Source organism: Panulirus ornatus, chromosome 68, assembly GCF_036320965.1.
Source record: "Panulirus ornatus isolate Po-2019 chromosome 68, ASM3632096v1, whole genome shotgun sequence".
Taxonomy (NCBI): Eukaryota; Metazoa; Arthropoda; class Malacostraca; order Decapoda; family Palinuridae; genus Panulirus; species Panulirus ornatus.
The window spans coordinates 2086043-2110329 of NC_092291.1; the positions used below are offsets into that span (position 1 = coordinate 2086043).

The 24287-nt window shown below is 41.8% G+C and overlaps 1 protein-coding gene across 9 annotated transcripts in view; it reads right to left on the minus strand.

The window, feature by feature from the left end:
• Positions 1-9667: 9667 nt before the first annotated feature.
• The window catches only part of LOC139747272 (DNA topoisomerase 2-binding protein 1-like), a 688948-nt gene continuing 674328 nt past the window's right edge, over positions 9668-24287 (minus strand). For all 9 annotated transcript variants that reach the window (XM_071659369.1, XM_071659371.1, XM_071659377.1 and 6 more), the window contains one exon: positions 9668-10169. Coding sequence is in view for 2 of the 9 variants with exons in the window: in XM_071659376.1 (XP_071515477.1) it covers positions 10154-10169 (16 nt within the window). In the remaining 7 variants the exon portion in view is untranslated. The remainder of the gene's footprint in view (positions 10170-24287) is intronic.

The window sequence follows — 24287 nt, forward strand, 5'->3', positions numbered from 1 at the left end:
AATAGAGTGAATTGAAACGATGTGGTATACTGGGGTCGACGTGCTGTCAATGGATTGAACCAGGGCATGTGAAGCGTCTGCGGGTAAACCATGGTAAGTTCTGTGGGGCCTGGATGTGGAAAGGGAGCTGTGGTTTCGGTGCATTATTACATGACAGCTATAGACTGAGTGTGAACGAATGGGGCCTTTTTTGTCTTTCCCTAGCGCTACCTCGCACACATGAGGGGGGAAGGGGGTTGTTATTCCATGTGTATTGGGGTGGCGATGGGAATAAATAAAGGCAGACAGTATGAATTAATATGTATATGCGTATATATGTATATGTCTGTGTGTGTATATATATATGTGTACATTGAGATGTATAGGTATGTATATTTGCATGTGTGGATGTGTATGTATATACATGTGTATGTGGGTGGGTTGGGCCATTTATTTCGTCTGTTTCCTTGCGCTACCTCGCTAACACGGGAGACAGCGAGAAAGCAAAATAAATAAAATACACTTTCGTGTAATAATCACATCATCAGGGGAGACACAAGTGACACAAGTGTTTTGAGAGGAGCTGAGTGAGTGTGTTGGTAGTTTTGATGCACGAGACCGGGTTATAGTGATGGGTGATTTCAATGCAAAGGTGAGTAATGTGGCAGTTGAGGGAATAATTGGTGTAAATGGGGTGTTCAGTGTTGTAAATGGAAGTGGTGGAGAGTTTATAGATTTATGTGCCAAAAAAGGATTGGTGATTGGAGATACCTGCATTAAAAAGAGAGATACACATAAGTATATGTATGTAAGTAGGAGAGACGGCCAGAGAGCGTTACTGGATTACGTGTTAATTGATAGGCGCGAGAAAGAGAGGCTTTTGGAGGTTAATGTGCTGAGAGGTGCAACTGGAGGGATGTCTAATCATTATCTTGTGGAGGCGAAGGTGAAGATTTGGGTGAAGAGAGTGGTGAGAGTAAGTGAGCTTGGGAAGGAGACTTGTGTGAGGAAGTACCAGCAGAGACTGAGTACAGAATGGAAAATTTCTGACACATATATCCTCTTGGTCAATCTTTCCTCACTCATTCTCTCCATGTGACCAAACCATTTCGAAAAACCCTCTTCTGCTCTCTCAACCACTCTTTTTATTACCAGATATCTCTTTTACCCTTTCATTACTTACTCGATCAAACCACCTAACACCACAAATTGTCCTCAAACATCTCATTCTCAGCTCATCCACCCTCCTCCGCACAACTCCACCTATAGCCCACACCTCGCAACCATATAACATTGTTGGAACCACTATTCCTTCAAACATACCCATTTTTGCTTTCCAAGATAACGTTCTCGACATCCACACATTTTTCAATGCTCCCAGAACTTTCGCCCCCTCCCCCACCCTATGATTTGCTTCCGCTTCCATGATTCCATCCGCTGCCAAATCCACTCCCAGATATCTAAAACACTTCACTTCATCCAGTTTTTCTCCACTCAAACTTACCTCCCAATTGACATGTCCCTCAACCCTACTGTAACTAATAACCTTGCTCTTATTCACATTTACTCTGAGCTTTCTTCTTTCACACACTTTACCAAACTCAGTCACCAGCTTCTGCAGTTTCTCACCCGAATCAGCCACCAGCGCTGTATCATCAGCGAACAACAACTGACTTACTTCCCAAGCTCTCTCAACCACAACAGACTGCATACTTGCCCCTCTTTCCAAAACTCTTGCATTCACCTCCCTAACAACCCCATCCATAAACAAATCAAACAACCATGGAGACATCACGAACCCCTGCCGCAAACCAATATTCACTGAGAACCAATCACTTTCCTCTCTTCCTACATGTACACATGCTTTACATCCTCAATAAAAACTTTTCACTGCTTCTAATAACTTACCTCCCACACTATATACTCTTAATACCTTCCACAGAGGATCTCTATCAACTATATCATATGCCTTCTCCAGATCCATAAATGCTACATACATATCCATTTGCTTTTCAAAGTATTTCTCACATACATTCTTCAAAGCAAACACCTGATCCACACACTCCTCTACCACTTCTGAAACCACACTGCCCTTCCCCAATCTGATGCTCTGTACATGCCTTCACCCTCTCAATCAATACCCTCCCATATAATTTACCAGGAATACTCAACAAACTTATACCTCTGTAATTTGAGCACACTCTCTTGTACAGTGGCACTATGCAAGCATTCCGCCAATCCTTAGGCACCTCACCATGAGTCATACATACATTAAATAACCTTAACAACCAGTCAACAATACAGTCACCCCCTTTTTTAATAAATTCCACTGCAATGCCATCCAAACCCACTGCCTTGCCGGCTTTCAACTTCCACAAAGCTTTTACTATCTCTTCTCTGTTTACCGAATCATTCTCCCTAACCCTCTCACTTTGCAAACCACCTCGACGAAAACACCCTATATCTGCCATTCTATTATCAAACACATTCAACAAACCTTCAAAATTCTTACTCCATCTCCTTTACACATCATGACTACTTGTTATCACCTCCCCATTAGCCCCCTTCACTGATGTTCCCATTTGTTCTCCCATCTTATGCACTTTATTTACCTCTTATCAAAATATCTTTTTATTCCCCCTAAAATTTAATGATACTCTCTCACCCCAACTCTCATTTGCCCTCTTTTTCACCTCTTGCACCTTTTTCTTGACCTCCTGCCTCTTTCTTTTATAAATCTCCCACTCATTTGCATTATTTCCCTGCAAAAAACATCCAAAGGCCTCTCTCTTCTCTTTCAGTAATAGTCTTACTTCTTCATCCCACTTTTCACTACCCTTTCTAATCTGCCCACCTCCCACGCTTCTCATGCCACAAGCATCTTTTGCACAAACCATCACTGCTTCCCTAAATACATCCCATTCCTCCCCCACTCCCCTTACCTACTTTGTGTTCATCTTTTTCCATTCTGTACTCAGTTTCTCCTGGTAGTTCCTCACACAAGTCTCCTTCCCTAGCTCACTTACTCTCACCACTCTCTTCACCCTAACATTCTCTCTTCTTTTCTGAAAACCTCTACAAATCTTCACCTTCGCCTCCACAAGATAATGATCAGACATCCCTCCAGTTGCACCTCTCAGCACATTAACATCCAAAAGTCTCTATTTTGCACGCCCATCAATTAACATGTAATCCAATAACCCTCTCTGGCCATCTCTCCTACTTACATACGCATACTTGTGTATGTCTCTTTTTAAACCAGGTATTCCCAATCACCAGTCCTTTTTCAGCACATAGATCTACAAGCTCTTAACCATTTGCATTTACTACAATGAACACCCCATGTACACCAATTATTCCCTCAACTGCCACATTACTCACCTTTGCATTTAAATCACCCATCACTATAACCCGGTTTCGTGCAACAAAACTACTAACACACTCACTCAGCTTCTCCCAAAGCATTTGCCTCTCATGATCTTTCTTCTCATGCCCAGGTGCATATGCACCAATAATCACCAATCTCTCTCCATCCACTTTCAGTTTTACCCATATCAATGGAGAGTTTACTTTCTTACACTCTATCAGATACTCCCATCACTCCTGTTTCAGGAGGAGTGCTACTCCTTTCCTTACTCTTGTCCTCTCACTAACCCCTGTCTTTACTCCCAAGATATTCCTAAACCATTCTTCCCCTTTACCCTTGAGCTTCGTTTCACTCAAAGCCAAAACTTCCAGGTTCCTTTCCTCAAACATACTACCTATCTCTCCTTTTTTCTCATCTTGATTACATCCACACACATTTAGTCACCCAATCTGAGCCTTCGAGGAGGATGAGCACTCCCCGCGTGCCTCCTTCTTCTGTTTCCCCATTTACAAAGTTAAATGACGAAGGGAGGGTTTCTAGCCCTCCACTCCCATCGCCTTTGGTCTCTTTCTATGACATGTGAGGAATGCATGGGAAGTATTCTTTCTCCCCTATCCCCAGGGATATATATGTTAATGTGCTGAGAGGTGCAACTGGAGGGATGTCTGATCATTATCTTGTGGAGGCGAAGGTGAAGATTTGTAGAGGTTTTCAGAAAAGATGAGAGAATGTTGGGGTGAAGAGAATGGTGAGAGTAAGTGAGCTTGGGAAGGAGACTTGTGGGAGGAAGTACCAGGAGAGACTGAGTACAGAATGGAAAAAGGTGAGAACAAAGGAGGTAAGGGGAGTGGGAGAGGAATGGGATATATTTAGGGAAGCAGTGATGGATTGTGCAAAAGATGCTTGTGGCATGAGAAGCGTGGGAGGTGGGCAGATTAGAAAGGGTAGTGAGTGGTGGGATGAAGAAGTAAGATTATTAGTGAAAGAGAAGAGAGAGGCATTTGGATGATTTTTGCATGGGAATAATGCAAATGAGTGGGAGATGTATAAAAGAAAGAGGCAGGAGGTCAAGAGAAAGGTGCAAGAGGTGAAAAAGAGGGCAAATGAGAGATGGGGTGAGAGAGTATCATTAAGTTTTAGGGAGAATAAAAAGATGTTTTGGAAGGAGGTAAATAAAGTGTGTAAGACATGGGAGCAAATGGGAACTTCAGTCAAGGGGGTTAATGGGGAGGTGATAACAAGTATTGGTGATGTGTAAAGGAGATGGAGTGAGTATTTTGAAGGTCTGTTGAATGTGTTTGATGATAGAGTGGCAGATATAGGGTGTTTTGGTCAAGGTGGTGTGCTAAGTGAGAGGGTTAGGAAAAATAACTTGGTAAACAGAGAAGAGGTTGTAAAAGCATTGTGGAAGATGAAAGCTGGCAAGGCAGCGGGTTTGGATGGTATTGCAGTGGAATTTATTAAAAAAGGGGGTGACTGTATTGTTGACTGGTTGGTAAGGGTATTTAATGTATGTATGATTCATGGTGAGGTGCCCGAGGATTGGCGGAATGCTTGCATAGTGCCACTGTACAAAGGCAAAGGGGATAAGAGTGAGTGCTCGAATTACAGAGGTATAAGTTTGTTGAGTATTCCTGGTAAATTATATGGGAGGGTATTGATTGAGAGGGTGAAGGCATGTACAAAGCATCAGATTGGTGAAGAGCAGTGTGGTTTCAGAAGTGGTAGAGGATGTGTGGATCAGGTGTTTGCTTTGAAGAATGTATGTGAGAAATACTTAGAAAAGCAAATGGATTTGTATGTAGCATTTATGGATCTGGAGAAGGCATATGATAAGAGTTGATAGAGATCCTCTGTGGAAGGTATTAAGAATATATGGTGTGGGAGGCAAGTTGTTAGAAGCAGTGAAAAGTTTTTATTGAGGATGTAAGGCATGTGTACGTGTAGGAAGAGGGGAAAGTGATTGGTTCTCAGTAAATGTGGGTTTGCGGCCCCGATCACTCAAAATCTTTTTCACTCCATCTTTCCACCTCCAATTTGGTCTCCCACTTCTCTCTGTTCCCTCCACCTCTGACACATATATCCTCTATGTCAATCTTTCCTCACTCATTCTCTCCATGTGACCAAACCATTTCAAAACACCCTCTTCTGCTCTCTCAACCACACTCTTTATTACCACACATCTCTCTTACCCTTTCATTACTTACTGGATCAAACCACCTCACACCACATATTGTCCTCAAACATCTCATTTCCAGCACATCCACGCTCCTCAGCACAACTCTATCTATAGGTCACGCCTTGCAACTATATAACATTGTTGGAACCACTATTCCTTCAAACACACCCATTTTTGCTTTCCAAGATAATGTTCTCGACTTCAACACATTTTTCAATGCACCCAGAACTTTCACCCCCTCCCCCACCCTGTGACTCATTTCTGCTTCCATGGTTCCATCCACTGCCAAATCCACTCCCAGGTATCTAAAACACTTCACTTCTTCCAGTTTTTATCCATTCAAACTTACCTCCCAATTGACTTGTCCCTCAACCCTACTGCACCTAATAACCTTGCTCTTATTCACATTTACTCTCAGCTCTCTTCTTTCACACACTTATCCAAACTCAGTCACCAGCTTCTGCACTTTCTCACCCAAATCAGCCATCAGCGCTCTATCATCAGTGAACAACAACTGACTCACTTCCCAAGCTCTCTCATCCACAACAGACTGCATACTTGCCCCTCTTTCCAAGACTCTTGCATTCTCCTCCCTAACAACTCCATCCATAAACAAATTAAACAACCATGGAGACATCACACACCCCTGCCGCAAACCAACATTCAATGAGAACCAATCACTTTCCCCTCTTCCTACACGTACACATGCCTTACATCCTCGATAAAAACTTTTCACTGTTTCTAACAATTTACGTCGCACATCATATATTCTTAATACCTTCCACAGAGCATCTCTATCAACTCTATCATATGCCTCCTCCAGATCCATGAATGCTACATACAAATCCATTTGCTTTTCTAAGTATTTCTCACATACATTCTTCAAAGCAAACACCTGATCCACACATCCTCTACCACTTCTGAAACCACACTGCTCTTCCCCAATCTGATGCTCTGTACATGCCTTCACCCTCTCAATCAATACCCTCCCATATATTTTCCCAGGAATACTCAACAAACTTATATCTTTGTAGTTTGAGCACTCACTCCCCTTTGCCTTTGTACAATGGCACTATGCAAGCATTTCTTTTTTTTTATACATACTTGCCATTTCCTGCATAAGCAAGGTAGCGTATAAAAAAGTATATGAAAAAGTACATACTTATTATATCCTACAATGGAACAGTAAAAGTTCTTTTTCAAAGGCTTATTTGCTTTAAGGAAATGTCAGATACATTACTCAAAGCACATATCCCAATTTCTTGATTTTAATTGCCTTCATGCTGGAAGTCTTACTCAATGAAATGTAATATTCTCAAGTTTAATGTAGTCTCATAAATTCTGATATCTTAAACTACTCCCCCATAATTATCTTTCTCCTGATATAATCTTTTTTACATTTATTTTCAAATAATGTATTTCTTATTTTACAAACAAAAGAAATCTATTTCAAAAGGAAGTATTTAAACCTTATGTAAAATTTACTATTACAATGCAGAGATATAATACCAAAATTCTGATAAATGATCGTGTCCTTAGTCATGTTACAGATTACAAAAATAAAACTTCTTTTGGATAATATTTAACTGTAAAATACAGTTTTAGATGGCCACGACAACAAAGTCTCCATAACTAATGAACTCCAGTGGCACTTCTTAGCCTTTAGTGCCTCACTCTTGACAGGCTACTGGCAGAGCTCCTACCTAATGTTTCTACTGACTACTTCTACCTAATGCCCCTGCCTAAATCTTCTGAACGACGCACAGCTTCTATCTATTGCTCCTACCATTTTGCCAAAAGGCAGGGGTAGTGCACAGGGCTCATTGCAGGAAAGTCTAGTTAAGAGGAATAAGCTATGTGAATGAGTGATGTCATATATTACGTATGACAAGAACAAATTGTATATTTGTGGACAGAATGCCAGTAGTCCATGTGTCGGTGAAGCAGAAAAAAAAGACAACTACTGGAGTCAGAGGAGTGCTGTTGGCTGCCTACCAAGTACTACCTACTAAAAATATAACCTGAAACATGATTAACAGCTTTGCATTTTACATGTGTACTTCTCTTTCATCATGAGAATAGAACTTGTAATGCTAATGCGAAATACAAGAAATGAGTACTTTCTTTTCACTAAGATGGCATCATCTTACTTTCTGCTGATTTGAATAATCTTTATATAAAAAAGATATAGGGTGTTTTGGTCGAGGTGGTGTGCAAAGTGAGAAGGTTAGGGAAAATGATTTGGTAAACAGAGAAGAGGTAGTAAAAGCTTTTCGGAAGATGAAAGCCGGCAAGGCAGCAGGTTTGGATGGTATTGCAGTGGAATTTATTAAAAAAGGGGGTGAGTGTATTATTGACTGGATGGTAAGGTTATTTAATGTATGTATGACTCATGGTGAGGTGCCTGAGGATTGGTGGAATGCGTGCATAGTGCCATTGTACAAAGGCAAAGGGGATAAGAGTGAGTGCTCAAATTTCAGAGTTATAAGTTTGTTGAGTATTCTGGTAAATTATACGGGAGGGTACTGATTGAGAGGGTGAAGGCATGTACAGAGCATCAGATTGGGGAAGAGCAGTGTGGTTTCAGAAGTGGTAGAGGATGTGTGGATCAGGTGTTTGCTTTCAAGAATGTATGTGAGAAATACTTAGAAAAGCAAATGGATTTGTATGTAGCATTTATGGATCTGGAGAAGGCATATGATAGAGTTGATAGAGATGCTCTGTGGAAGGTATTAAGAATATATGGTGTGGGAGGCAAGTTGTTAGAAGCAGTGAAAAGTTTTTATCGAGGATGTAAGGCATGTGTATGTGTAGGAAGAGAGGAAAGTGATTGGTTCTCAGTGAATGTAGGTTTGCGGCAGGGGTGTGTGATGTCTCCATGGTTGTTTAATTTGTTTATGGATGGCGTTGTTAGGGAGGTGAATGCAAGAGTTTTGGAAAGAGGGGCAAGTATGAAGTCTGTTGTGGATGAGAGAGCTTGGGAAGTGAGTCAGTTGTTGTTCGCTGATGATACAGCGCTGGTGGCTGATTCATGTGAGAAACTGCAGAAGCTGTTGACTGAGTTTGGTAAAGTGTGTGAAAGAAGAAAGTTAAGAGTAAATGTGAATAAGAGCAAGGTTATTAGGTACAGTAGGGTTGAGGGTCAAGTCAATTGGGAGGTAAGTCTGAATGGAGAAAAACTGGAGGAAGTAAAGTGTTTTAGATATCTGGGAGTGGATCTGGCAGCGGATGGAACCATGGAAGCGGAAGTGGATCATAGGGTGGGGGAGGGGGCGAAAATCCTGGGAGCCTTGAAGAATGTGTGGAAGTCGAGAACATTATCTCGGAAAGCAAAAATGGGTATGTTTGAAGGAATAGTGGTTCCAACAATGTTGTATGGTTGCGAGGCGTGGGCTATGGATAGAGTTGTGCGCAGGAGGGTGGATGTGCTGGAAATGAGATGTTTGAGGACAATGTGTGGTGTGAGGTGGTTTGATCGAGTAAGTAACGTAAGGGTAAGAGAGATGTGTGGAAATAAAAAGAGCGTGGTTGAGAGAGCAGAAGAGGGTGTTTTGAAATGGTTTGGGCACATGGAGAGAAAGAGTGAGGAAAGATTGACCAAGAGGATATATGTGTCGGAGGTGGAGGGAACGAGGAGAAGTGGGAGACCAAATTGGAGGTGGAAAGATGGAGTGAAAAAGATTTTGTGTGATCGGGGCCTGAACATGCAGGAGGGTGAAAGGAGGGCAAGGAATAGAGTGAATTGGATCGATGTGGTATACCGGGGTTGACGTGCTGTCAGTGGATTGAATCAGGGCATGTGAAGCGTCTGGGGTAAACCATGGAAAGCTGTGTAGGTATGTATATTTGCATGTGTGGACGTGTATGTATATACATGTGTATGGGGGTGGGTTGGGCCATTTCTTTCGTCTGTTTCCTTGCGCTACCTTGCAAACGCGGGAGACAGCGGCAAAAAAAAAAAATAAAAAAAAAAAATAACTAGCAATGTTATTTCTCTGCGTAAGTGATGCTAAATTCCATCTTCTAGTTCAACAAAATTGACATATTCCAATAAACATTACTGCCATCCTAACTCTTGCTATCAATAATTGGACTGTATGAAAAAATATGGGAAATATCCATTGGTATATCAAAAATTATAGTATTACTATATCTTTAATACTTGGCAGTTTACAAAATCCTCAGAAAAAGTAAATACATGGACTTCATTTTAAATGTATGTACTTAAAATTACTGTATTATAGTACCAGATTAATCAACACATTTTTTCTTAAGTTTTCAAGTAATATTTCCAACCAGTATAATCAATTTCAATGCACTATAACAAATATGTCATGACACAAAACTAGTCTTGAGACATAGAATTCTATGATGATATGAATTTAACAAGGATTTTCCTTCATTTGTCAATGAAAATCATGTTCAGATTTTTTCTATCATTCAAGGAAGAATACTTCATAAAAACAACTGCAAAAGCAGTTGTCAGTTACTCTTATCCACATTTTTACTCTGGACATTGGTTATCTATAAATATAGTAACAAAGCTGAATATCATTAATATAAAAAATAAAAACTCATAAGAAAATAAGGCTTCCAAAAATCACCGTCATGAAGAACTTCATCTCATTTCAAGGATATGAAAAGCTGAAAAGACAGGGAAAAATACATATCATATTTGAGTAATCACAAATTACTTCATCTACACCAGTTTTCTTTAATAAGTAGCACAATATTTTGTATTTTCTAAACTACTTTATCATATTCTCAAAGTCATTATTATATTATGAACTACCTGAACACTAATTGTGCAGTCTACAAAATGAATCAGATCATAGCGCAATAAACACCTTGGATATTCATTACAAATTAATTATGGAAAAGTAAGCTTGGGTGAGATACTAGTTTCTACACTAAGCAGAAGAAGCTTGAAAGACATACAATATACTTAATTTTGTCCAGTCAAAGCTAAAGAAAGCTCAACATCCCAAGTCAAAATTCCCCAACAAGATGTCGATCATGTGCCTGCAAATCACTAACCTTAAAAAAGGAAACTGTTATCAAATGGTTATCCCTTCAAACCTAGATAACACTAGTCCTGAACAAAAGCCTAATGCCAGAAAATTACTACTCACAGGAAGGTCAGAATCACCAAAACCTGTCAACATAGTGGTTTATTGATTTAGGAGTTTTTCAAGTCACCTGGATCAAATACAAAAAACTTTCTGTAAAGCTTATCATCTGTGCTGCTTGACAGCTGGAAGGATATGTGCTTCATTCCACACAGAGTTACTCTCATTCACAGGGAAGCAGATCCAAGCCGTTCTATAGATTGAGCGCATACATATGATAGCTGTTCACATACCCTCACTAAATCAGTCAGCAAGAATTAGCATAGAAGGAGGCAAAAGAGCATTTTTAACTAATATACTAATAGATTTGAATAACATATTCCAAATAATCAAGGACATTGATTCTATCCCTGTGAACATAGCATGAATCGATGCTTGTAACATCTTTCCTCCCACACCAAATATTGTAACATCTTCCACAAAGAAACGCCATCAACACTATCATTCCTATCTCAATGCTAATAAATGTCACACACAAACCCTGTTTCTCCAAGTATTTCCCACATTATTCAAAACAAACATCTTATACCATTCCTGCAACCACAATGTCCCTCCCCAGTCTGACGCCTGGTCAGTGTATGCCACCACCCCTCTCAATCGCCACTCCCATACAAATTATCAGGAACAAATGGTAAAACTACTATCTTCCACAATGGATCCAATGAATTTCAAAATAATCCTACAAGATTCATGCTGTCTTGGTAGGGATGGTAAGCATAAATGAGGCAAATTTCCTTATATTTGTGGTAGTCCTAATTTATAGTTATTTCAATCGAAAGATGAAATCAATAAAACATTTATGGCAAATCAGAAAATGACTCTAGCAATCAATGTCTTACAATATCATGAAAGCAGGGCTACAAATGAGTAATTCTCAAAATTCTTCATCTGTGGTGTCATGTTGTTTCACACCAATACTGGTAAGATACTTTTTTACCATGTGTACATTTAACAAACTTATACATCTGTAAGTTGAACAATTACCTTTGTTTCCCTTGCTTTTATTCAATGGTCTATGTAAGCATTCTACCAATCCTCAGGCTCCTTGCCCTGATCCATATATGCTCCGAAAATCCTAAATAACCAGTCAACAATGCAGTCACCCCCTCTCCCAAGAGACTCAACTGCAATACCATCTATTCTAGCTGCCTTAACACATTTCATCTCACACAGGCTTTCAACACCTCTTCTCTTTCACCAAACCACTTTCCATGACTTTCACTTTACAAACCTCCCCAACCCCAACAATCTACATCTGCCATCCAATCATTAAACACATTCAACAATCATTCAAAGTACTCACTCCAATCTTCATCTCATTGCAGTCTTTTATCACGTACCCATTTGCCCTTTTACTAATGTTCTCATTTCTTCTCTTGTTTTTCTCATACTTCTAACCTCTTTCCAAAACATTTTCTTATTCTCTGAAGTTTGTTGACACTCACTCACCCTAACTCTCATTTGCCCTCTTTTTCAGCCTCTGCACCTTCCTCTTGACCTCCTCTAGCTTTCTCTTATACATCTCTCAATGACTCACACTCCTCTCCTGTAAGCAACTGGCAACTTTACTAATCTTTATCATCCCACAACTCACTACCCTTTCTCATATAATTACCTCCCATGATTTGGTAAACAGAGAAGAGGTAGTAAAAGCTTTGCGGAAGATGAAAGCCGGCAAGGCAGCAGGTTTGGATGGTATTGCAGTGGAATTTATTAAAAAAGGGGGTGACTGTATTGTTGACTGGTTGGTAAGGTTATTTAATGTATGTATGACTCATGGTGAGGTGCCTGAGGATTGGCGGAATGCTTGCATAGTGCCATTGTACAAAGGCAAAGGGGATAAGAGTGAGTGCTCAAATTACAGAGGTATAAGTTTGTTGAGTATTCCTGGTAAATTATATGGGAGGGTATTGATTGAGAGGGTGAAGGCATGTACAGAGCATCAGATTGGGGAAGAGCAGTGTGGTTTCAGAAGTGGTAGAGGATGTGTGGATCAGGTGTTTGCTTTGAAGAATGTATGTGAGAAATACTTAGAAAAGCAAATGGATTTGTATGTAGCATTTATGGATCTGGAGAAGGCATATGATAGAGTTGATAGAGATGCTCTGTGGAAGGTATTAAGAATATATGGTGTGGGAGGCAAGTTGTTAGAAGCAGTGAAAAGTTTTTATCGAGGATGTAAGGCATGTGTACGTGTAGGAAGAGAGGAAAGTGATTGGTTCTCAGTGAATGTAGGTTTGCGGCAGGGGTGTGTGATGTCTCCATGGTTGTTTAATTTGTTTATGGATGGGGTTGTTAGGGAGGTAAATGCAAGAGTTTTGGAAAGAGGGGCAAGTATGAAGTCTGTTGGGGATGAGAGAGCTTGGGAAGTGAGTCAGTTGTTGTTCGCTGATGATACAGCGCTGGTGGCGGATTCATGTGAGAAACTGCAGAAGCTGGTGACGGAGTTTGGTAAAGTGTGTGGAAGAAGAAAGTTAAGAGTAAATGTCAATAAGAGCAAGGTTATTAGGTACAGTAGGGTTGAGGGTCAAGTCAATTGGGAGGTGAGTTTGAATGGTGAGAGGCTGGAGGAAGTGAAGTGTTTTAGATATCTGGGAGTGGATCTGTCAGCGGATGGAACCATGGAAGCGGAAGTGGATCATAGGGTGGGGGAGGGGGCGAAAATTTTGGGAGCCTTGAAAAATGTGTGGAAGTCGAGAACATTATCCCGGAAAGCAAAAATGGGTATGTTTGAAGGAATAGTGGTTCCAACAATGTTGTATGGTTGCGAGGCATGGGCTATGGATAGAGTTGTGCGCAGGAGGATGGATGTGCTGGAAATGAGATGTTTGAGGACAATGTGTGGTGTGAGGTGGTTTGATCGAGTAAGTAACGTAAGGGTAAGAGGGATGTGTGGAAATAAAAAGAGCGTGGTTGAGAGAGCAGAAGAGGGTGTTTTGAAGTGGTTTGGGCACATGGAGAGAATGAGTGAGGAAAGATTGACCAAGAGGATATATGTGTCGGAGGTGGAGGGAACGAGGAGAAGAGGGAGACCAAATTGGAGGTGGAAAGATGGAGTGAAAAGGATTTTGTGTGATCGGGGCCTGAACATGCAGGAGGGTGAAAGGAGGGCAAGGAATAGAGTGAATTGGAGCGATGTGGTATACAGGGGTTGACGTGCTGTCAGTGGATTGAATCAAGGCATGTGAAGCGTCTGGGGTAAACCATGGAAAGCTGTGTAGGTATGTATATTGCGTGTGTGGACGTATGTATGTACATGTGTATGGGGGGGGTTGGGCCATTTCTTTCGTCTGTTTCCTTGCGCTACCTCGCAAACGCGGGAGACAGCGACAAAGTATAAAAAAAGAAAAAAAAAAAAAAAAACCTTCTGCATGCCACATATCTATCTTACAAATGTCTGCACTGCTTCCCTATATACCTCTCATTCCACATTACCCTAGCCTCATTTACTCTCATACTTTGCCATTCTACATCCAATGTTTCCCGGTATCTCTTCATACAAGCCACTTTTCCAAACTCATACTTTCACCATCTTCATCTCATCCATAACATTTCCTCTTTTCTGGAAGCTTTTACAAAACTTCACTCTCACCTCCATCAAGTAATCATAATTTCCCATCCACTGCCTTTCTTAGCACAGTAACATCCAAGAGTCTCTCTTTTGCATTTCTATTAATTTGCATGTAACTGAACAATGCTCATTCAAAAAATTTCCTACTCCTGGTATACACATTCAAAAGCAGATATTCCTAATTACCACTCCTTTTTCAGCACACTACTCCACAAGCTGTTCACCACTTCCATTCACCTTACTGAATACTCCAAGCTCCATAATTACTCACTTTTGCATTTAAATCACCCATCACTAATAACCAATCTCTTACATCAAATCTTCCAACACACTCAATCAGCTCCTCCCAAAACACTCATCACTCTTCATCAGGCCTCTTGTGGCCAGATGCATAAGTACTAATAATCACCCACCTCTCATAATCCACTTTCACTTTTACACACATATCCACAACTCCTTCGGCAGAAGTGTAGTCCCTTCCTTTGCTCTCGCCCTCACACTAACCCGAACTTTACCCATAAGACATTCCCAATCCATTCTTCCCCAATACATTGGAGCTTTTTTCTCACTCAGAGGTTCCTTTCCTCAAAACTATATTTTGAATGGTCAGGGCCTGAACATGTACAAGGGTAAGAGGCATGCAAGGGATAAAGTGAATAGGAGGAACATAATATATAGGGGATGACGTGCTGTCAATGGACAGAATGAAAAAATATATCATTCTGCCAGGGGCCTGGGTGTGGATAAAGGACTGTGGTTTCTGTGCACTACACATGACAGTTAGACATTGGATGTAAGCAAATAAGCCTTTTCTTCAGCTGTTCCTAGTGTTATCATGCTAATGGAGAAAACAGTAAACAGTGTGGTAGTGCCAGAAAACAGATAAAGAAAGGCCCATCCACTCATATATATATATTCATTTACTTATTTACTTTCCTTTGTTGCTGTCTCCCACGTTAGCGAGGTGGCGCAAGGAAACAGACGAAAGAATGGCCCAACCCACCCACATACACATGTATATACATACACGTCCACTCAAGCAAACATACATACCTATACATCTCAATGTACACGTATATATACACACACAGACATATACATATATACATATGTACATAATTCACAATTTATGCCTTTATTCATTCCAATCTCCAACACTCCGCACACGGAATAACAACACCCTCCCCTCTCATGTGTGCGAGGTAGCGCTAGGAAAAGACAACAAAGGCCCCATTCGTTCACATTCAGTCTATAGCTGTCATGTAATAATACATCGAGACCACAGCTCCCTTTCCACATCCAGGCCCCAGAGAACTTTCCATGGTTTACCCCAGATGCTTCACATGCCCTGGTTCAATCCATTGACAGATCGTCGACCCCGGTATACCACATCGTTCCAATTCACTCTATTCCTTGCACGCCTTTCACCCTCTTCCATGTTCAGGCCCCGATCACTCAAAATCTTTTTCACTCCAATTTTCCACCTCCAATTTGGTCTCCCACTTCTCCTCGTTCCCTCCACCTCTGACACATATATCCTCTTGGTCAATCTTTCCTCAATCATTCTCTCCATGTGACCAAACCACTTCAAAACACCCTCTTCTGCTCTCTCAACCACACTCTTTTTATTTCATCACATCTCTCTTACCCTTACATTACTTACTCAATCAAACCATCTCACACCACATATTGTCCTCAAACATCTCATTTCCAGCACATCCACCCTCCTGTGCACAACTCTATCCATAGCCCACGCCTCGCAGCCATACAACATTGTTGGAACCACTATTCCTTCAAACATACCCATTTTTGCTTTCCGAGATAATGTTCTCACCTTCCAAACATTCTTCAAGGCTCCCAGAATTTTCGCCCCCTCCCCCACCCTGTGATTCACTTCCGCTTCCATGGTTCCATCCGCTGCCAGATCCACTCCCAGATATCTAAAACACTTTACTTCCTCCAGTTTTTCTCCATTCAAACTTACCTCCCAATTGACTTGACCCTCAACCCTACTGTACCTAATAACCTTCCTCTTATTCACATTTACCCTTAAATTTCTTCTTTCACACACTTTAACAAACTCAGTCACGAGCTTCTGCAGTTTCTCACATGAATCAGCCACCAGCGTTGTATCATCAGCGAACAACAACTGACTCACTTCCCAAGCTCTCTCATCCATAACAGACTGCATACTTGCCCCTCTTTCCAAAACTCTTGCATTCACCTCCCTAACAACCCCATCCATAAACAAATTAAACAACCATGGAGACATCACACACCCCTGCTGCAAACCTACATTCACTGAGAACCAATCACTTTCCTCTCTTCCTATATGTACACATGCCTTACATCCTCAATAAAAACTTTTCACTGCTTCTAACAACTTGCCTCCCACATCATATATTCTTAATACCTTCCACAGAGCATCTCTATCAACTCTATCATATGCCTCCTCCAGATCCATAAATGCTACATACAAATCCATTTGCTTTTCTAAGTATTTCTCACATACATTCTTCAAAGCAAACACCTTATCCACACATCCTGTACCACTTCTGAAACCACACTGCTCTTCCCGAATCTGATGCTCTGTACATGCCTTTACCCTCTCAATCAATACCCTCCCATATAATTTACCAGGAATACGCAACAAACTTATACCTCTGTAATTTGAGCACTCACTCTTATCCCCTTTGCTTTTGTACAATGGCACTATGCAAGCATTCCGCCAATCCTCAGGCACCTCACCATGAATCATACATACATTAAATAACCTTACCAACCAGTCAACAATACAGTCACCCCCATTTTTAGTAAATTCCACTGCAATACCATCCAAACCTGCTGCCTTGCCGGCTTCCATCTTCCGCAAAGCTTTTACTACCTCTTCTCTGTTTACCAAATCATTTTCACTAACCCTCTCACTTTGCACACCGCCTCAAACAAAACACCCTACATCTGCCACTCTATCATCAAACACATTCAACAAACCCCCCTTAGCCCCCTTCACTGAAGTTCCCATTTGCTCCCTTGTCTTACACACTTTATTTACCTCCTTCCAAAACATCTTTTTATTCCCCCTAAAATTTAATGATACTCTCTCACCCCATCTCTCATTTGCCCTCTTTTTCACCTCTTGCACCTTTCTCTTGACCTCCTGTCTCTTTCTTTTATACATCTCCCACTCACTTGCATTTTTTCCCGGCAAAAATAGTCCAAATGCCTCTTTCTTCTCTTTCACTAATAATCTTACTTCTTCATCCCACCACTCACTACCCTTTCTAATCAACCCACCTCCCATGCTTCTCATGCCAAAGCATCTTTTGCGCAAGCCATCACTGCTTCCCTAAATATATCCCATTCCTCCCCCACACCCCTTACCTCCTTTGATCTCACCTTTTTCCATTCTGTACTCAATCTCTCCTGGTACTTCCTCACACAAGTCTCCTTCCCAAGCTCACTTACTCTCACCATCCTCTTCACCCCAACATTCTCTCTTCTATTCTGAAAACCCCTGTAAATCTTCACCTTCGTCTCCACAAGATAATGATCAGACATCCCTTCAGTTGCACCTCTCAGCACATTAACATCCAAAAGTCTCTCTTTCGCGCCCCTATCAATTGACACGTAATCCAATAACGCTCTCTGGCCATCTCTCCTACTTACATACGTATACTTATGTATATCTCACTTTTTAAACCAGGTATTCCCAATCACCAGTCCTTTTTCAGCTCATAAACCTACAAGCTCTTCACCATTTCCATTTACAACACGGAACACCCCATGTGTACCAATTATTCCCTAAACTGTCACATTACTCACCTATGCAAATCACCCATCACTATAACCCAGGAATGTGCATTAAAACGACTAACACACTCATTTAGCTGCTCCCAAAACACTTGCCTCTCATGATCTTTCTTCTCATGCCCAGGTGCATATGCACCAATAATCACCCATCTCTCTCCATCAACTTTCAGTTTTACCCATATCAATCTAGAATTTACATTCTTACACTATCACATACTCCCACAACTCCTGTTTCAGGAGTACTGCTACTCCTTCCCTTGCTCTTGTCCTCTCACTAACCCTTGACTTTACTCCCAAGACATTCCCAAACCACTCTTCCCCTTTACCCTTGAGCTTCGTTTCACTCAGAGCCAAAACATCCAGGTTCCTTTCCTCTAGCATACTACTTATCTGTCCTTTTTTCTCATCTTGGATACATCCACACACATTTAGACACCCATATCTGAGCCTTCGAGGAGGATGAGCACTCCCCGCGTGACTCCTTCTGTTTCCCCTTTTAGAAAGTTAAAATACAAGGAGGGGAGGTTTTCTGGCACCTTGCTCCTGTCCCCTTTAGTCGCCTTCTACAACACGTGAGGAATGAGTGGGAAGAATTCTTTCTCCCCTATCCCCAGGGATATATATATATCTTTCTTTTTTTTCTTTTAAACTATTCGCCACTTCCCGCGTTAGCGAGGTAGCGTTAAGAACAGAGGCCAGATGAGGTGGGGATGAGAGAGCTTGGGAAGTGAGTCAGTTGTTGTTCGCTGATGATACAGCGCTGGTGGCTGATTCATGTGAGAAACTGCAGAAGCTGGTGACTGAGTTTGGTAAAGTGTGTGGAAGAAGAAAGTTAAGAGTAAATGTGAATAAGAGCAAGGTTATTAGGTACAGGAGGGTTGAGGGTCAAGTCAATTGGGAGGTGAGTTTGAATGGAGAAAAACTGGAGGAAGTGAAGTGTTTTAGATATCTGGGAGTGGATCTGGCAGCGGATGGAAACATGGAAGCGGAAGTGGATCATAGGGTGGGGGAGGGGGCGAAAATTCTGGGGGCCTTCAAGAATGTGTGGAAGTCGAGAACATTATCTCGGAAAGCAAAAATGGGTATGTTTGAAGGAATAGTGGTTCCAACAATGTTGTATGGTTGCGAGGCGTGGGCTATGGATAGAGTTGTGCGCAGGAGGATGGATGTGCTGGAAATGAGATGTTTGAGGACAATGTGTGGTGTGAGGTGGTTTGATCGAGTGAGTAACGTAAGAGTAAGAGAGATGTGTGGAAATAAAAAGAGCGTGGTTGAGAGAGCAGAAGAGGGTGTTTTGAGGTGGTTTGGGCACATGGAGAGAATGAGTGAGGAAATATTGACCAAGAGGATATATGTGTTGGAGGTGGAGGGAACGAGGAGAAGAGGGAGACCAAATTGGAGGTGGAAAGATGGAGTGAAAAAGATTTTGTGTGATCAGGGCCTGAACATACAGGAGGGTGAAAGGAAGGCATGGAATAGAGTGAATTGGAGCGATGTGGTATACCGGGGTTAACGTGTTGTCAGTGGATTGAATCAAGGCATGTGAAGCGTCTGGGGTAAACCATGGAAAGCTGTGTAGGTATGTATATTTGTGTGTGTGGGCGTGTGTATATACATGTGTATGGGGGGGTTGGGCCATTTCTTTCGTCTGTTTCCTTGCGCTACCTCGCAGACGCGGGAGACAGCGACAAAGTATAATAATAAAAAATATATATATATATATATATATATATATATATATATATATATTTTTTTTTTGCTTTGTCACTGTCTCCCGCGTTTGAGAGGCAGCACAAGGAAACAGACGAAAGAAATGGCACAACCCACTTCCATACACAATGTACATACACACACGCAAATATACATACCTATACATCTCAATGTACACATATATGTACACACACAGACACATACATATATACCCATGCACACAATTCACACTGTCTGCCCCTATTCATTCCCATCGCCAACTCGCCACACATGGAATACCATCCCCCTCCCCCCTCATGTGTGTGAGGTAGCACTAGGAAAAGACAACAAAGGCCCTATTCGTTCACACTCAGTCTCCAGCTGTCATGCAATAATGCCAGAAACCATAGCTCCCTTTCCACATCCAGGCCCCACACAACTTTCCATGGTTTACCCCAGATGCTTCACATGCCTTGATTCAATCCACTGACAGCACGTCAACCCCGGTATACCATATCGATCCAATTCACTCTATTCCTTGCCCACCTTTCACCCTCCTGCATGTTCAGGCTCCGATCACAAAAAATCTTTTTCACTCCATCTTTCCACTTCCAATTTGGTCTCCCACTTCTCCTCGTTCCCTTCACCTCCGACGCATATATCCTCTTGGTCAATCTTTTCTCACTCATTCTCTCCATGTGCCCAAACCATTTCAAAACACCCTCTTCTGCTCTCTCAACCATGCTCTTTTTATTTCGACATCTCTCTTACCCTTACATTACTTACTCGATCAAACCACCTCACACCACACATTGTCCTCAAACATCTCATTTCCAGCACATCCACCCTCCTGCGCACAACTCTATCCATAGCCCACGCCTCGCAACCATACAACATTGTTGGAACCACTATTCCTTCAAATATACCCAATTTTGCTTTCCGAGATAATGTTCTCGACTTCCACACATTCTTCAAGGCTCCCAGGATTTTCGCACCCTCCCCCACCCTATGATTCACTTCCGCTTCCATGGTTCCATCCGCTGCCAAATCCACTCCCAGATATCTAAAACACTTCACTTCCTCCAGTTTTTCTCCATTCAAACTTACCTCCCAATTGACTTGACCCTCAACCCTACTGTACCTAATAACCTTGGCTTATTCACATTTACTCTTAACTTTCTTCTTTCACACACTTTACCAAACTCAGTCACCAGCTTCTGCAGTTTCTCACATGAATCAGCCACCAGCGCTGTATCATCAGCGAACAACACCTGCCTCACTTCCCAAGCTCTCTCATCCACAACAGACTTGATACTTGCCCTTCTTTCCAAAACTCTTGCATTCACCTCCCTAACAACCCCATCCATAAACAAATTAAACAACCATGGAGACATCACACACCCCTGCCGCAAACCTACATTCACTGAAACCAATCACTTTCCTCTCTTCCTACACGTACACATGCCTTACATCCTCGATAAAAATATATATATATATATATATATTATATTTATTTTTCTATTTTGTTTTGTTGCTGTCTCCCGCGTTATCGAGGTAGTGCAAGGAAACACAAGAAAGAATGGCCCAACCCACCCACATACACATGTATATACATACACATCCACACAAGCAAATATACATACCTGTTCATCTCAATGTACACATATATATACACACACAGACATATACAGAAATACACATGTACATCATTCATACTGTCTGCCTTTATTTATTACCATCACCACCTCGCCACACATGGAATAACAACACCCTCCCCCCTCATGTGTGCGAGGTAGTGCTAGGAAAAGACAACAAAGGCCCCATTCGTTCACACTCAGTCTCTAGCTGTCATGTAATAATGCAGCGAAACCACAGCTCCCTTTCCACATCCAGGCCCCACACAACTTTCCATGGTTTACCCCAGATGCTTCACATGCCCTGGTTCAATCCACTGACAGCACGTCAACCCCGGTATACCCCGGTATACCACATCGTTCCAATTCACTCTATTCCTTGCACGCCTTTCACCCTCCTGCATGTTCAGGCCCCGATCACTCAAATTCTTTTTCACTCAATCTTTCCACCTCCAATTTGGTCTCCCACTTCTCCTCGTTCCCTCCACCTCCGACACATATATCCTCTTGGTCAATCTTTCCTCAATCATTCTCTCCATGTGACCAAACCATTTCAAAACACCCTCTTCTGCTCTCTCAACCACACTCTTTTTATTTCCACACATCTCTCTTACCCTTACATTACTTACTCGATCAATCCACCTCACAGCACATATAGTCCTCAAACATCTCATTTCCAGCACAATCACCCTCCTGCACACAGCTCTATCCATAGCCCATGTCTCGCAACCACACAACATTGTTGGAACCACTATTCCTTCAAACATACTCATTTTTGCTTTTTGAGATAATGTTCTCGATATACATACCTATACATCTCAATGTATACATATATATACCCACACAGACATATATATATACCCATGTACATAATTCATACTGTCTGCCTTTATTCATTCCCATTGCCACCCCGCCAGACATTCAATAACAACACCCTCCCCCTTCATGTGTGCGGTGTAGCGCTAGGAAAAGACAACAAAGGACCCATTCGTTCACACTCAGTCTCTAGCTGTCATGTAATAATGCGCTGAAACCACAGCTCCCTTTCCACATCCAGGCTCCACAGAACTTTCCATGGTTTACCCCAGATGCTTCACATGCCCTGGTTCAATCCATTGACAGCACATCGACCCCGGTATACCACATCGTTCCAATTCACTCTATTCCTTGCACGTCTTTCACCCTCTTGCGTGTTCAGGCCCCGATAACTCAAAATCTTTTTCACTCCATCTTTCCACCTCCAATTTGGTCTCCCACTTCTCCTCGTTCCCTCCACCTCTGACACATATATCCTCTTGGTCAATCTTTCCTCACTCATTCTCTCCATGTGACCAAACCATTTCAAAACACCCTCTTCTGCTCTCTCAACCACTCTCTTTTTATTACCACACATCTCAATTACCCTATTATCACTTACTCGATCAAACCACCTCACACCACATATTGTCCTCAAACATCTCATTTCCAGCACATCCACCCTCCTGAACACAACTCTATCCATAGCCCACGCTTCGCAACCATATAACATTGTTGGAACCCCTATTCCTTCAAAAATAACCATTTTTGCTTTCCGAGATAATGTTCTTGACTTCCAAACACTCTTCAAGTCTCCCAGAATTTTCGCCCCCTCCCCCACCCTATGATTCACTTCCGCTTCCATGGTTCCATCCACTGCCAAATCCACTCCCAAATATCTAAAACACTTCACTTCCTCCAATTTCTCTCCATTCTAACTTACCTCCCAATTTACTTGACCCTCAACCCTACTGTACCTAATAACCTTACTCTTATTCACATTTACTCTCAACTTTCTTCTTTCACACACTTTACCAAACTCAGTCACCAGCTTTCGCAGTTTCTCACATGAATCAGCCACCAGTGCTGTATCATCAGCGAACAACAACTGACTCACTTCCCAAGCTCTCTCATCCCCAACAGACTTCATACTTGCCCCTCTTTCCAAAACTCTTGCATTCACCTCCCTAACAACCCCATCCATAAACAAATTAAACAACCATGGAGACATCACACACCCCTGCCGCAAACCTACATTCACTGAGAACCAATCACTTTCCTCTCTTCCTACACGTACACAAGCCTTACATCCTCGATAAAAACTTTTCACTGCTTCTAACAATTTGCCTCCCACACCATATATTCTTAATACCTTCCACAGAGCATCTCTATCAACTCTATCATATGCCTTCTCCAGATCCATAAATGCTACATACAAATCCATTTGCTTTTCTAAGTATTTCTCACATACATTCTTCAAAGCAAACACCTGATCCACACATCCTCTACCACTTCTGAAACCACACTGCTCTTCCCCAATCTGATGCTCTGTACATGCCTTCACCCTCTCAATCAATATCCTCCCATATAATTTACCAGGAATACTCAACAAACTTATACCTCTGTAATTTGAGCACTCACTCTTATCCCCTTTGCCTTTGTACAATGGCACTATGCACGCATTCCGCCAATATATATAATTTTTTATTTATTTATTTTGCTTTGTTGCTGTCTCCCGCATTTGCGAGGTAGCGCAAGGAAACAGACAAAAGAAATGGCCCAACCCACTCCATACACAATGTATATACATACACGTCCACACATGCAAATATACATACCTATATATCTCAATGTACACATATATATATACACACACAGACACATATATATATACCCATGCACACAATTCACACTGTCTGCCTTTATTCATTCCCATTGCCACCTCGCCACACATGGAATACCATCCCCCTCCCCCCTCATGTGTGCGAGGTAGCACTAGGAAAAGACAACAAAGGCCCCATTCGTTCACACTCATTCTCTAGCTGTCATGCAATAATGCCCGAAACCACAGCTCCCTTTCCACATCCAGGCCCCACACAACTTTCCATGGTTTACCCCAGACGCTTTACATGCC